The following is a 13,350-nucleotide window of genomic DNA, read 5'->3' on the forward strand; positions in this document are numbered from 1 at the left end:
TGGAGGACCTTGAATTAATATCTGTCTGACGCTAATTCATCAAACAAAATGATGGGCAAGAGTTTTGTAAGTCAAGAGACCTGTTTAACACTCCAATGCTGCTCCACCTCTAGAGTCACCATCCAATTTTGTCAGTATAGCACCAGTTATACCAATCTCATCATTGAAGGAGCTGACCAATCCTGACCATTTCAGAAAAAAAAAAGGTAAGTGAAGTGAAACTCTAACAAAGGATGAAGAGTTTTAAGATTTGTTTCATAGAATGGACATGCCCTGCTATATATAGGGAGCACCTTGTGCTTCCTCTCCTTTGAAAAGAGCACAAGAAATTGTAGGAAAATTGATATTATTAATGTGGACCAAAGAAGACTATATATATACACGAGACATGACAAATGTGGGAAGTCCAAATCCAAATAGGCAAATGCATGAAATATATTCACAAGAAGCTATGGAATAATCAAGTTTCAAAATGTGAAATTCTTTTTTCGGAATTTCGTGCAGAGCATCAGGTAAGTTACAAACAGACGAAGTATAAAATTATCATGAAATAGAGCCCTACACCACTTTTGAACAAACAAGACGCCGTTACAAACCTGCAGCTTCTTAAAACAATTTCTAATTATCTATAATTATTACCTACATCACTATTTTGTAAAGTCTAGATAATTGAAACTACCATACTCTAAATACAACTATATATTTAGATCTTTACAATATACTGCAAAAGACAGAAAAGCCTCATTTTAATGTAACTACTGTTATGTCACTAAACTCTATATCTAGTAGTATATTAATTACTAATAGAAATAAAAGTCTAGAAAAATTACCAGAAATCGAGATCCAAAACGTTCATAGATTAAAAACAGTAAGACTTCGCTGCGCTGCCTCCCTCTCCTTTCCTCCCCTTCTCTTTCTTTTTTTTTCTGAATTAAAATGGTCATATTAGCTGAATTTTAACCTTTTTATAGAGGCTAACCGGAGGGGTGGGGGCCGACGCACGAGCTAACTGCCCCCTAAGAGAGTGGTAGTGTCTAATCGCCCTCTCACGGGGTGATAAGGGGCGGTAACCCTGGGGGTGAAGCCTAATCACCTTCTCAGGGGCGGTAAGGGTAGTGTGCGTCTAACCGCCTTATGAGAGGGGGTAGATGCTTATTTTTCGTAAATTTTTCTATCTGAGATATATTTTTATAAATATTTATATTAGAAAATGTAAAAAAAAGAACATGGAGCCTACACAAAGCCCAAGCTTTGTGAGCCTTTGCCTAGTTCTAGCTGCTACAAGCTAACAAGATGGATCCCCAGCTAGATAGATGCTAACCAAGCCGTCAAAAAAGAAGCCATGGCTGCAACTAAGTATGGCAATTTATCCTAATTACCTTGGTAAATATTTTAATAAGGTCAGATATAGTTGAAATTTGGTACTATGGATACGTTAGTAGGCAAAAATATTACCAACGGGTATATAAATAAGGTATATACCCATAACACCAATTTACCTATATTTTTTCTCTGACCGATGGGCCCAATCCTCCAAACCTAATCCCCTTTTCATTTCCCCGGTCCTCTTCTCAGCACTCAGATCCACTCATTAATCCGATCACTCACCATCACCCCTCATGCCCCTTCTAACAAGTCACGGCTTAGATCCTCCCATCGCTAGCCCAACCCCGCCCCACCGCCACCGCGCAGCCCCACCTCCCGCCCCCAGCTGTCGCGGGTAAACAACCCATGGGCGATGGGTCTGTGGTACCCACTTACCCACTCTTCGTCCATAAACATGCTAAAACTGACATATACATATACGAGGAGCATTACCCATATATGTCATATTCGATTGCAATCCTTAGATGTAACTCGATAAAGAGTGGTACATTGGCTGCTGATCCTTAGGCCTATGCTGGAGACATTTAGCCCGACTACAATCACATCCATGACAACCATGGTGCGCGTATCATTCACAACAACTCGTAAGCACGAAAATCTAAAAGAAATCCAAGCCTACTACATCATGATTCATCCCTACCAACATATTACATCATACATCCATCTAAAGAGCTAGCGAGCTGCTTTTCCCCATCCTTTCCCAAGGTCCTATTCGATCTCTGGCGCAAAGGGTCAAATCTCAAATCTTGTGAATCTCACATCTACTATTCCAATGTGATGTTGTACAGTGGACCGTCCAAAAAATGGGGGAATAACGAACATTGAACAAAGTTTAAAGTTCCATGTTCCGAGATAGATAATTTGACACCTACGGATTCCATTCTCAAGTGGCCCTGCTTCTTTTCCATGGAATGGCCCCAGAGCCACCTCCAACCTAGCTTGAAAGATTCTGAATTCATTGATGCCGGGATTCTACTCCTAGTCCCATAGGAGAGTGAAGATGCTTGGTTGCTTCGTCATTGCTGTGCACTTGAAGAGTTGAAGTTATCGATCAGTTGTGCAATGCATCTGTAAGATTTAGTCAGACAAATCACTGAAGACTTCAAGCTGACGTCGTTCCAAGTTCTTCTCTTAGGAAATCGTTATAAGTTCATTCTGAATTCTAATATAAAAGAAAATTTTGAATTTTTGCTACTCTAAAGAGTGGGCTTCTCATTTTTGCCATTTTAAAGATTAGATTAGCAGAATTGCCATTCAAAACATTGCGCTTTATTCGATTTCTTTTTCTTTATCATCTCAGGCTACGTTCAAAGACTGTCTTGCCCTCATCCTTCCACAATAACGCTGGCTGGGTCCGCTCGGCAGGAGGCATGGCTCCGCTCCGCCGCTGAGCTCCTCGGTGCCCCGCTCGCCTCCTCTCCGTTGCTGCTCAGGTCCCAGAGCTGCGCGCGAGCAGGGAGGCGTGGGCGCGGCAAGGGGTGTCGCGACGCGCGGGCAGGGAGCTGATGCGCGGCCAAGGGCGTGGCGGCGCGCGTTCAGGAAGCTCTGAGCGTGGCAGCGCGCGCGCAGGAAGCTCTGGGCGTGGCGGCGCGTGCGCAGGAAGCCGTGGGCGCGGCCAGGGCGCGCACAGGGAGGCATGGGCGCGGACAGCGTGATGCGGCTGAGCTCGGTGTCGACCCCGCGAAGGCCGCCGCGAGGGTCTCCGGCCGAGCTGGATGTCCCCTGTTCCGCTTCTGAGTTTGGCTGGCTCTGTTGTTTGGAAACGGGCTCGATTTACCTTGCTTGGAGATCATGCGCCGCCCACCGAGGTCGAACTCGCCGTCGTCCTCTCTGTCTCTCGCGAGGACGACCGGGAGAGAGGTGTCGGGTCTGCTTCGGTCAAGGACCTAGCCAGAGTCATTGTGAAAGGATGAGGGCAAGACTGTCTTTGTATGTGGCCTGAGATGATAAAAGAAAAAGAATTCGAATTTAAAATTACGTAATGACAAGAAAATAAAAAGGCAGAGTCAATGTCTACAGTAGCAAAACTAAGAAGCTCACTTTTTAGTGTGACAAATATTCAAATGTCTTTTTCATGTACCACCGAATAAACCTCTATTTTCTCCTTGGTAGGTGTACACATGACATAGCTGATACAGTATTTTTTTTAACACGGGAACCCCTTTTCCATTACGGAATGACATAGAGTCGCTAATAAAACACATGCAAGTATCCCTGGCAAATGGCAATAATAACCCTCTTGAACTAAATTGCATTGGCACATCAAGAACACAAGCTTCCAAGCAGCCACGCCAATGCCACTTAGCTCTCGTCTTCGTCGATGCATGCGCTCTTGCCTTCGTCATCGTCGTCTTCTCCGTGCTTCTCCTCGTTCACGCCCGCATTGGCAGCTGTGGCGGCGGCGTTGGCGAACTGCAGCCTGAGCCGTCCGCCCTCGCGTGACGACTGCAGGAGCTCCTTCCCGGGGATCACCACCTCCGTCAGCACGAACCGCCCATCCGCACGGAACGACCGGAAGCACATGCACGGCTTCCCGCCGCGCCCGATCGACCGGATAGGCGGCGGGAACGACGGCAGCCGCTTCTCCTCCTCCTTCCCCGCCTCCACGGCGACCTCCTCGTCGCCGCTCCTGTCCACGTGGTCCATGCCCTTGCCCGGGCAGAGCACGTCGGTCTCGGTGTCGCCGTCCTTGAGCAAGTCGTCGGCGTCCACGGCGCTCTCGGAGCCGAGCCCCTCGGTGCAGAGCAACAGGGACGCTGAGTTCTTCTTCATGCAGAAGCTCGCGCTCCTCTTCACGGCCCCCGCGCCGCTCGCCTGCTTGGGCCTCAGGAGCGCGTCCAGCGACAAATCGTCCTTGCTCTTGTCCGCGTCGGCGATGTCGAGCCATGACGCCGTGCGCGGAGGAGGGCGAGGCGCCGGCGCCGGCGCTGGCTGTGGCAGGACGGCTCGATCGGGCTGCTTCTCTTGGAAGTGGAGCTCGCCGAAGATCTCCGTGATGGACGCCGGGTCGACGGGCTTCTTGGGGTGGATGTGCTGGTTCCACGCCGACAGCGCCTCCAGCAGCGTCGGGTTCTCCGGCAACGGCTTCTCGAACACCCGCCTCAGCCCGCCGTCCGTTGCCATCTGCGCAGCCATCAACTGCTTATCTCTCGAGAACATGCACTGCCAAGATGCAACAGAAGTGAACAAAAGTTTAAGTTTTTCTGCGTGTCAGTTTAGAGAGAGTACCACTCGGAATTTTCTCTGAATAAAAAGAAGTAATAGGGATGATGCAAAAACACAATTTTTGTATGTGCTTGTAAAGATGTGTCACTTTATTTACCTGCAATTGCAAAGGAGTCAATTCAGTCAATCCAGAGATGGTGTCAGGGCCGAAGGATTTGCAGAACAGTTTGAGGTGTGTGACTGTTAGCTTGACTCTAATTTTTGTGTTGCTCTGACTTGTGAGGCAGAGAGATATATGTACTGGCAGAAAAGGGGAGGTGGAGAAAGATGCAGGCTTTTGTGGCTGTGGAATTGGAATATTTCTTTTCATTTCACAGCTGGAAGCTGGTGTGCAACTTGAGAATATGACCGTCACTGCAATGCAAAAGGCGTTCATTTGTCTATGGCCGTCATTCCAGCAAGTACATGTGTGATGTGTGAGTGTTCAGAAATCAGCACATCAGTCCTACTACATACGTTAGAACTGGACATTTGCAGTGCAATAATGCAGCTCAAAGAAGGGTCTTTGTAGTGGGCACCAATAACAGGTTGCTTCAGTGTTCTGATTCTGCAACAGGAATTGACCTGTCCTCATGAACCATGATGGTGATCATGCAGTGGCATTTGTCTGCCCTGAGCAAACTATATTCGCCAGGATGGAAATTCAGATAAGATCAGCAAATGTTTTTCTCGAACGTGCAGGAAAATTATGTGTCATTGTATTAAGAGAGAAGAAGTCGGTCCGGTTACAATGCTGGTGACAAGATCAGCATATCGGTCCTTGCCCTCATGATACATACCTTTAGGAATGTAAATTTCCAGTGCAATGATGGTGATCTTGCAGTGCCATTTGTCTTTGGCCTGCGCAAATTATACAACTCAGGATGGAAATTCGGATACGCTCAGCATACCAATCTGTCTGCCCAAATCAGATTCTGATTTCAAGTGGTGCTAGAACCGATCAATAATGGCTCCAACCAGTAGTGTACTTGTCACTGAGAATAACGCTAGTGTGATCTTGAAATTGGAATAAGGAGCTTCCCTCCTTCCCAGACCGGCAGGGGACAAAGGATGCGACAGTCACAGCTCACAACAGCATGAGCAATTTGACCCATAGCTCAACAGGCAGAAAGCAAGGGGATACTGTCTGAACTTTATCTCTTTAGCATACCTGAATGTCTGAACGAAATGGCAATTGGTGGTGCCTTTCCTGTTCACACTGTGTTCTTCATTGTGAAAGCTGATAAAATCTTACCACGGATTCAGTGAACGGAAAGGAGTGAAGGAGAGGCGGTAGAATAAAGCTATGTGATATAATGTAAGGACATGGATATGATGCTTGAGAGATCAGTACAGGAACTTCAGGATAGTAAAATCATATCGTCTATTTTTGTTCCCAAGTAAGAACATTGAAGAATGCTTTCACCTTTTTTCATTGCAACAAATCTATGAGGTGGATTCAGCGAACGAAAACAAGAAACAACAAAGAGAGTACTGAGAAAGGGGATTAAAAGATGAAACTGAATTTTTTTAAAATAAAAGTAAGAGTAGTTCGAAACAGGGGGTAAAGTGAAAGTCAAAAAATTATAAACCTTACATGTTCACAGTTCTTTCTCAATACATCAAACTGAGCTGATAAATCCAAAACAATGAAAGAGAGACAGCAAACTAAGGTACAATGCGATCAGAACAAGCACACCATAGATCATCCCTGAAGAAATTTATGTACAAACGAAAGCAACAACCTCTGTTTCATTCACTCAAACAAATAATGATAAGCAAGATACAGAAGTTAGTGAAAGAGAAAAAGTTGAGTACCATGATCATGATCCAGAAAGAAATGATAATCACATCGAAAAGCAAGATGTGCGAGCAAGCAGTTCGGGGTCCTATATTCAGGAAACATTGGGTTAGTCATCTAATATACGGCAGCAGCAGTGGCATTTGAATTCATCTCCATGCTTCGATCCTTTCAACTTTTGAATTTATCCGGCTCACAATGCTCACACCTCTCGATTTCTCGGCTGGTGGAATGGCACGTGCTCCAGACTGACTCTTGCCCTTTCTGGTCCTCCTACGATTCGGGCTTCGGTTCCCCTTGCCTTGAAGAGAATTCACAGCTGTTGCACAGGAAGCATCAGGAACAACAGCCAGATCAGCAACTTGTGAGCAACTAGTGGAGCCCTCCGTGCTTGTCAGGACTTCACTTGTCTGGCCAGTGAAAGCAGCTGTGACTCCTTCGGCAGCATTAGTTTCTTTAGGCTTGTCTTCAATGCTGTGTGCAGGACTGTTCAGAAGGGGCTCCTCGTTCACAAAAGAGGGACGCCTGGATCCTGCCTCATTCCGCAGGTGAGAGTCAAGTGTCACGCTGGGTTTCTGATGCCCATTTTCATCAGATGGGTCCTTCTGGGGCAGCGAAGCATCCTCCAGATTCGACTCTTCTCTATCCTTGAGGGTCTTTTGTATTAGCATCTTGAGAAAATTCATCACTTGCACTGCATACATCAGTGCAGTCAAAGGATCTGCCATCTACATGGTAAGTGTGCTAAGTTAGCATCTGCTAAACCATTAAGTATTTGGCACAAGGTATATTGTTAGTTTGCTATGCTATTTGCACAATGCATTACCTGAGTCATATTTGGTGCAAAAACCATAGCAATATTGCGAGCATTCATCTTGTTTATCTGTTCTTCTTGGACAACATCAGCCATCAGATTAACAGCCCAGTCAAGTAAGGCTGCTTCAGCTGGTGGAAGGCATTTGGCGACCCGAGCACAGTCCTCTTCAGATTGGCATTGCATCACCTGCTCAGGTGGGATAGAGTCCAACACCCCACTGGGAAGTTCCCTAAACCAGGCCTGGAAGAGATGAAAATATTACATTGAATGAGAATATGCTTTTGTCATCAAGTATGAGTATCTTGCAACGTAAAGCTGACTGCTTCAAGAGCATGAACTGTTAATGTCAAATAAGTTAACCGCAGCTCATAACTTCTTCCAAAAACAAGATACTATTCTGCAACAGAAGATTGCTAAACAGTGAAATGACAAATTCACAATCACAGCTTTGTTCAAGAAAACGAGAAGATTGGATTCCATCAAAAGTGAAAGTACAGATTCATTAATAACTCTCTAATTAATGAACCTGTGATTAAGGAGAATTGCTGCCAATAGGAATTATTAGAATCACATAAGCTACGTGATAGAAAGAAGCTTACTTTGATTAGACCTGCCAAACAGTGGACATCAATGCCATTTGGAACAATTCCACAATTTAACTGGTCTCTCACGAGCTCCTCCTGGCTATTCTCTGCGTTTATGCGAAAAATACCTTCTGCCTGAAAAGTACAAACAAGACAACACTTATTTGATCAAAACAAAGCTACCAAGCACTGATGAAGACAAATTAAGTGTCATAGGAGATCCTAAAAAAACACACCCGAAGACCGGCCTGTTCATAAAGGCGTCTTTGCATCATCAAGAGAATCGTCGGTACACTGTTTCCTCTGGAATCATAGGAACACTGCATTGATTCTGTTGAAACTCCGAAGACGCTTGCACTGCATTTCAAGTTTCAATCAGCTGATGAATAAAAATGACCAAAGTAAACAAGTAATAGAAGTAACAGTTTATGTTGTTCAACAAATGCATATTAGCATTGTTTGATATGTCTTGCAAGACTAAGGACATGGCCACATAAAAATGAGACCACCACACTATTGACGTCAAGCCATCTTTTTTTTTCAGGAAAAAAAAAGATTTTATCACTTTAAATGTGCCCAAGAATATCCTATGAATTCTTAAAAGTTACACAAGGAGCCCAACGAATCCTTACATGCATAAAAAATCAGGAATCAATATAATATAAAGGTGTGAAAAAATCACAATGTTATTTAGGAGCTGAATGTACTGGTTTGTTAACTCAAGTGCATATACTATCCCTGGAAACTAAGTTCCATTTTTTTTTTGTCAGGAACTGTGCTCATTTAAGATCTCCAATTATTGACTGAGTTTTATTGATCATATAAAAGAAATCCTTGAGTTTGAAGATTGGGTGTAGGTGTTTGTGCCACTTTATCTTCTTTTGGAGGCACTAGGCTCCCATCCTTCTAAAAAGTAGGAAAAGATATAGAACCCTTCTGTTTATTCTTTATTGCCTAGTACTGAAAACCGACATCTTGAAACTTCTAATAAGAAACAAGATACAAGATACCTATGTACTTTCCTTATACTTTGTACTCTATTCCTAGAGGTAAGTCAGGAAGCATAGCAAAGCAGAAACAATATTTCGAGCCAAAGTCTACAATACAAACAGATAGAAAATGAATTATAAAAAAAGAAGTAATTTGCAACTAGTACAAATATAAAGAGAATAAATCGTCTAATCAAGACAACATAAGCCTTTAGTAAATCATGGAATTCCCAGAAGCTTTTCGATCTTCCTAATATAGATGATGTAACAATCTACTTTATGTCCCTAGTCCAATCAACAGAATTCCTGGATGAGGTAAGCAGCTATGGCAAAATCATGGGACACTAAATAGCAGTGCATCAAAAAACATGATTGGCCAATTATTTATTGGATTATGGAGAAAAAGCAATAAAAATCAATTCTAAGCAGAGTGGTGGTCCGGAGCATATCCACTATCAAGACATGGCATTTCGTCAACCATAATTCAAATCCAGCTAAGGCTACCAATACAAACACCACGTTCAAACTAAAATATGCATAATTCAAATGGAGTTTGAATTCCGCCATCCTACAACATCTCAGATCTGAGCAACATGGGCCAAGGAGGTTGCAACGCAAACATAAGATCATCTTTTCAACCTGACTAAAATGAAAACAAAAATATGGAAACAGCAATGCCATATAAATGCTAATAACTACTGAACTTTTAGGTAGTGTTTGGTTTGAGAGTGAGGTGGGATGCGATGATTTTATTCATATATAGATGCTTTTTTGGTGAGTGAGATGAAACGAATCCATTTCAGTACCTCGGGCTCACCGTCAGTGTCACATTCGAAGTGGGACGGCTATGTTCCACTATTTTTTCTAAAGGCTCCATTCCGAATCTTTCAAAAAAAATTTCTGATTTCGAACAATTCCATCCCACTACTCTCCATTCAAACAGCTCAAAAACAAGATGATCCGCTCATCACATCCCATCTCACAAACCAAACACTAACTAGAACCCGTTTCAAGGCTGAAGGCAACACTACTTTACATTTCAGGGCTTCTAACAAACCGAATAAATTGCTTCTAGAGTAGCTAAACAAATACCAAATCTTTCTGAAACAGTTCATATCGAAGTACCACAAAAAAATGCAAAACGGATGCGCAACTTGTAACTTCCCGCAAAAAAATCATATATGAACGAAATGTTGAATGCTATGAAACCACTGAATCAGGAAAAAAAACAAATCTTTCAAAACTTGAATTTAATACCAATTGATGAAGGGAACATGAGACAGACCTCGCACTGGGAGCGCGGCGGGGCACCTCGGGCTCGAACTCGACGGGGAGCCCCAGGAATCCATGGAACCTATCGAACGTGACGTGCGCCACGTGCTGCACGTTCGTCGGCAACCCAATCTCCATCCTGCAGCCGCCGCCTTCACCTCTGCCGTCGCCGCCCACCGTCCTGCACCCGAGCAGCGACTTACGTAGCAGCTCAAACAGCAGCGCCAAGAACGACCACCGCTCCTCTTCCTCGTCCTCCTCTGACGCTTCCGGCTCTTGCCCGCGCCGTTCTTGAAGTCCAAGGTTTCCTGTAGATCCCGCAGAGCGCTCCAGGCTGCCGCTTCCTAGGAGCACGTCACTGTCGGCATTGGCTAAATAGCGCAGGGACGAGGAGCGGCTTGCGGGGGAAGCGAGGTTGGTCGGGCCCCGGAGGTGCGCCACCTCCGTCATTGCTTCCTCCTTTTCGCTCTCACCCTAATTCTAATTCTCACTGGAATTATGAGCTGTTTCTGGTGCGGCGTACGACCGATTTGGGGTCGATTTGGGATGTGCTTTCTTGGGATTTCTCGGATGGTGAAGGGGGCCAAATGCACCAAGAAATGATTGGGGATTCTCGTAGTGGAGTTCTTGGTGCGTCCCTATTTAGGATTTCTTGATGCTTGCTTTGGAATGGAGATTGGGATTGTTGGGGCAGGATTGGAGGGGATTGGTTGAGGTGGTGCGCGTGGTCCAAATCCACGATGCAATCGCTACAAAAAAAGAATCGGAGCATCGACAAATGGACAGAAAAAGGGGGAAATTTTAACTTCGCCAGAAAAGACTCAATTTTTAACAGGGAAAGATGATTTCTCTTCCGCTGTTTGGTAGAGAATGGATAGGATTTTTGTGGAGGTGGATTTGGATTGAAGGGAGGGCTTGGGCTGGGGGTGATGGCACCATCATTCGCCTCCTGCTCCCCCTTTAGGTCATGCAACTCACATGGATGAGCATTCTTCTCGCGTCTCGTCCAAGCGTGCGCTTCTTCTCTATTTAAGCTACCATCAGAGAAATTCTAACCTTTTCTAGTTTCGAATTGGCTATGTCACCGAAATTTCTGGGATTGATTAACAGCAAAACATGTTATGACAGATTGTCAAGTTATTGTGTGGACTCACCTCTGGTAGCCTCTCACAAAAAAAAAAAGAGTTATTACCTTTTGGAGTACTTATGATTTAACGGTAAATTTAGGATTTTAGACAACAGACACCGTCGTATTTGAGAAAATAGACAACATGTTAGCGTATTTACAAATTTAGCATCCGTATTCGGAACCTCAAACGCCGAAAACTGACTTTCGGTAACTCAGAATCCGAAAACAGTCCAACCCCACAATTTTCAGCAACTCAGTGCCGTATTCGGCAACTACGGCCTCTGCATGCGCCGGCGCCCGGAAGCTACAGGAAAAAAGCTAGCAAGCAAAAGTGTATAAAAGTGCATGTTTCTTATTTAATTCACGATTTTTTTAAAAATACAAAAATAGTCTAAAAATTCTAAATGTTTTCATGATCAAACTAGAGATCACCAGCAACCCATTTTAATTAGTTTGATCCAAAAAGTCTGAGCCAATATTTAATTAGAATTCTCCAAATAAATCAACTTTTATAAATTCTAGCAATATTTAATGCCTCAAATAATTTCTAAAAAATCTAGAAAAAATCACTAATATTGTTATAATGTGATATACTAATTTATAAAAATATTTCCATCCCTATGTTATTTGGTGTAAAACTGAGTTCCTTTGTAATGCTTCGTTTATATACATTTTTATCATTTCATGTGATATTCTCTTTTTAATTCAATTTGAATAAAAATAATGCAACATGCACAAAATTTTAGTTCTCATATTAATATTAAGCCTTTGTAATGCTCCATTTATATTTTTTTTTATCATTTCATGCCATATTATCTTTTTAATTCAATTTGTCAACCATAGGGTCGTTCTGTGACCTCTTAAGTCCCGTTTGTAAGGATGGAATCCATTTCGCTCCGAACAACCTTCTTCCAGTAGTCTTCATCTGGAGATACAAATACTTCTAAAATAGACTTGAGAGTGTCATCCACAAGGTACATAATGAAATCATCACCAAAAGGCTTTGCAATCCTTTGTCTCTTACTCCTCCTAGGAGCATCACTGTCATCCTCCTCAGGATCTTGCTCATGTGTTTGTTCAATAAACTCAAGAGGTGGGATAGGTTTAGAAATTATCTTAGAAGATAGTCTAGACATGCTATGTAAATCTTTCATAGAACATATGTGCTTAAAAAACGTTGCATCACGAGACTCCATCATTGTATCGATATGCACATCACGTACCTCAGATTTAACCACTAAAAACTTATAAGCAATGCTCCGATGAGCATATTTCAGAAAGATACAATCTATGGTTTTAGGTCCAAGCTTACGTTTTTTAGTTATTGGTATATTAACTTTCGCTAAGCATCCCTAAGTATGCAAATAAGAAAGTGATCTCGAGCTTCATCTTTCATTTTCAACAAATAAACACAATAGTATTTAGTCGCATCATCAATCAAAGTCATGAAATATCTTTTTCCACCATTCGTCAACACACTATTCATTCCACATAGATCTAAATGTATGAATTCTAGATATGCTAAATTTCTCTCCTTGACTGTCTTTTGGAGTTTATGAGGTTGTTTTGATTGCACACAACTATGACACTTAGAACCATTAACAATGAAAAAATTTGGAATTAAACTCATGCTGGAAAGTCGAGTCATAAAATCAAAATTCAAATGACATAATCGTGAATGCCAAACATTAGCATCATCATTAACATTGCCACAAATATGGTTCAGAGACTTATTGTTGAAATCAGAAAGGGAAAAACGAAACAAACCTTTGCACTCATAGCCTTTACTAATAAATTATCTATGCTTTGACACTACTACTTTATTGGACTCGAACACCACCTTAAACCCATCTCTACAGATAAGGGAGCCGCTAATTAGATTTTTGTTCATTGTAGGGACATGCTGCATGTTCCTCAACTGCATGATATTTCCCGAAGTAAACTTCAGATCTACCGTACCAACACCACAAATAAAAACATGGGACATATTCCCCGTTAGGACGGAAGAATGATAGTCGACTTGATAATAAGAGAACATTAAGATATTAGCACACATATAAACATTGGTCTTTGTATCAATCCACCAATTAGTAGATTGAAATACTGAAAACACTGAATATAAATTTTCATATCCTGCAACTCCATTTTCAGCTTTGCCAATGGTCACC

The 13,350-nt window shown here is 42.8% G+C and overlaps 2 protein-coding genes across 3 annotated transcripts; both read right to left on the minus strand.

The window, feature by feature from the left end:
* Positions 1-3,327: 3,327 nt before the first annotated feature.
* LOC133904729 (protein FANTASTIC FOUR 3-like) lies at positions 3,328-6,162 on the minus strand. 2 transcript variants are annotated; one of them, XM_062346236.1, is made up of 2 exons: positions 4,709-6,162; positions 3,328-4,509 (listed from the first exon to the last, which is right to left on the minus strand). In XM_062346236.1, exons 1-2 carry the CDS (start codon positions 4,985-4,987, stop codon positions 3,688-3,690), a joined length of 1,101 nt encoding a protein of 366 aa, XP_062202220.1. In that variant the 5' UTR covers positions 4,988-6,162; the 3' UTR covers positions 3,328-3,687. The 2 variants fall into 2 exon arrangements, with proteins under 2 accessions (XP_062202220.1, XP_062202219.1); XM_062346235.1 differs by having other exon boundaries at positions 3,331-4,548.
* Positions 6,163-6,276: 114 nt separating this feature from the next.
* On the minus strand, positions 6,277-11,096 carry LOC133904728 (rho GTPase-activating protein 4-like). The gene is made up of 5 exons (XM_062346234.1): positions 10,067-11,096; positions 8,029-8,149; positions 7,808-7,927; positions 7,218-7,448; positions 6,277-7,119 (listed from the first exon to the last, which is right to left on the minus strand). The coding sequence occupies exons 1-5, from the start codon at positions 10,501-10,503 to the stop codon at positions 6,541-6,543; spliced, it is 1,488 nt and encodes a 495-aa protein (XP_062202218.1). The 5' UTR covers positions 10,504-11,096; the 3' UTR covers positions 6,277-6,540.
* Between the last annotated feature and the right edge of the window lie 2,254 nt (positions 11,097-13,350).

The sequence above is a fragment of the Phragmites australis genome, chromosome 22 (assembly GCF_958298935.1).
Source record: "Phragmites australis chromosome 22, lpPhrAust1.1, whole genome shotgun sequence".
Taxonomy (NCBI): Eukaryota; Viridiplantae; Streptophyta; class Magnoliopsida; order Poales; family Poaceae; genus Phragmites; species Phragmites australis.

Excerpts from the sequence above, each read along its gene's own strand:
- LOC133904729 (XM_062346235.1), bottom strand. The coding sequence starts at position 4,987 with ATGAACGCCTTTTGCATTGCAGTGACGGTCATATTCTCAAGTTGCACA. Across the intron at positions 4,549-4,708 it reads TGACTCCTTTGCAATTGCAG|TGCATGTTCTCGAGAGATAA; the intron begins GTAAATAAAGTG and ends GCATCTTGGCAG.
- LOC133904728 (XM_062346234.1), bottom strand. The coding sequence starts at position 10,503 with ATGACGGAGGTGGCGCACCTCCGGGGCCCGACCAACCTCGCTTCCCCC. Across the intron at positions 7,928-8,028 it reads ATGAACAGGCCGGTCTTCGG|GCAGAAGGTATTTTTCGCAT; the intron begins GTGTGTTTTTTT and ends TGTACTTTTCAG. Across the intron at positions 7,120-7,217 it reads TTGCACCAAATATGACTCAG|ATGGCAGATCCTTTGACTGC; the intron begins GTAATGCATTGT and ends CTTACCATGTAG.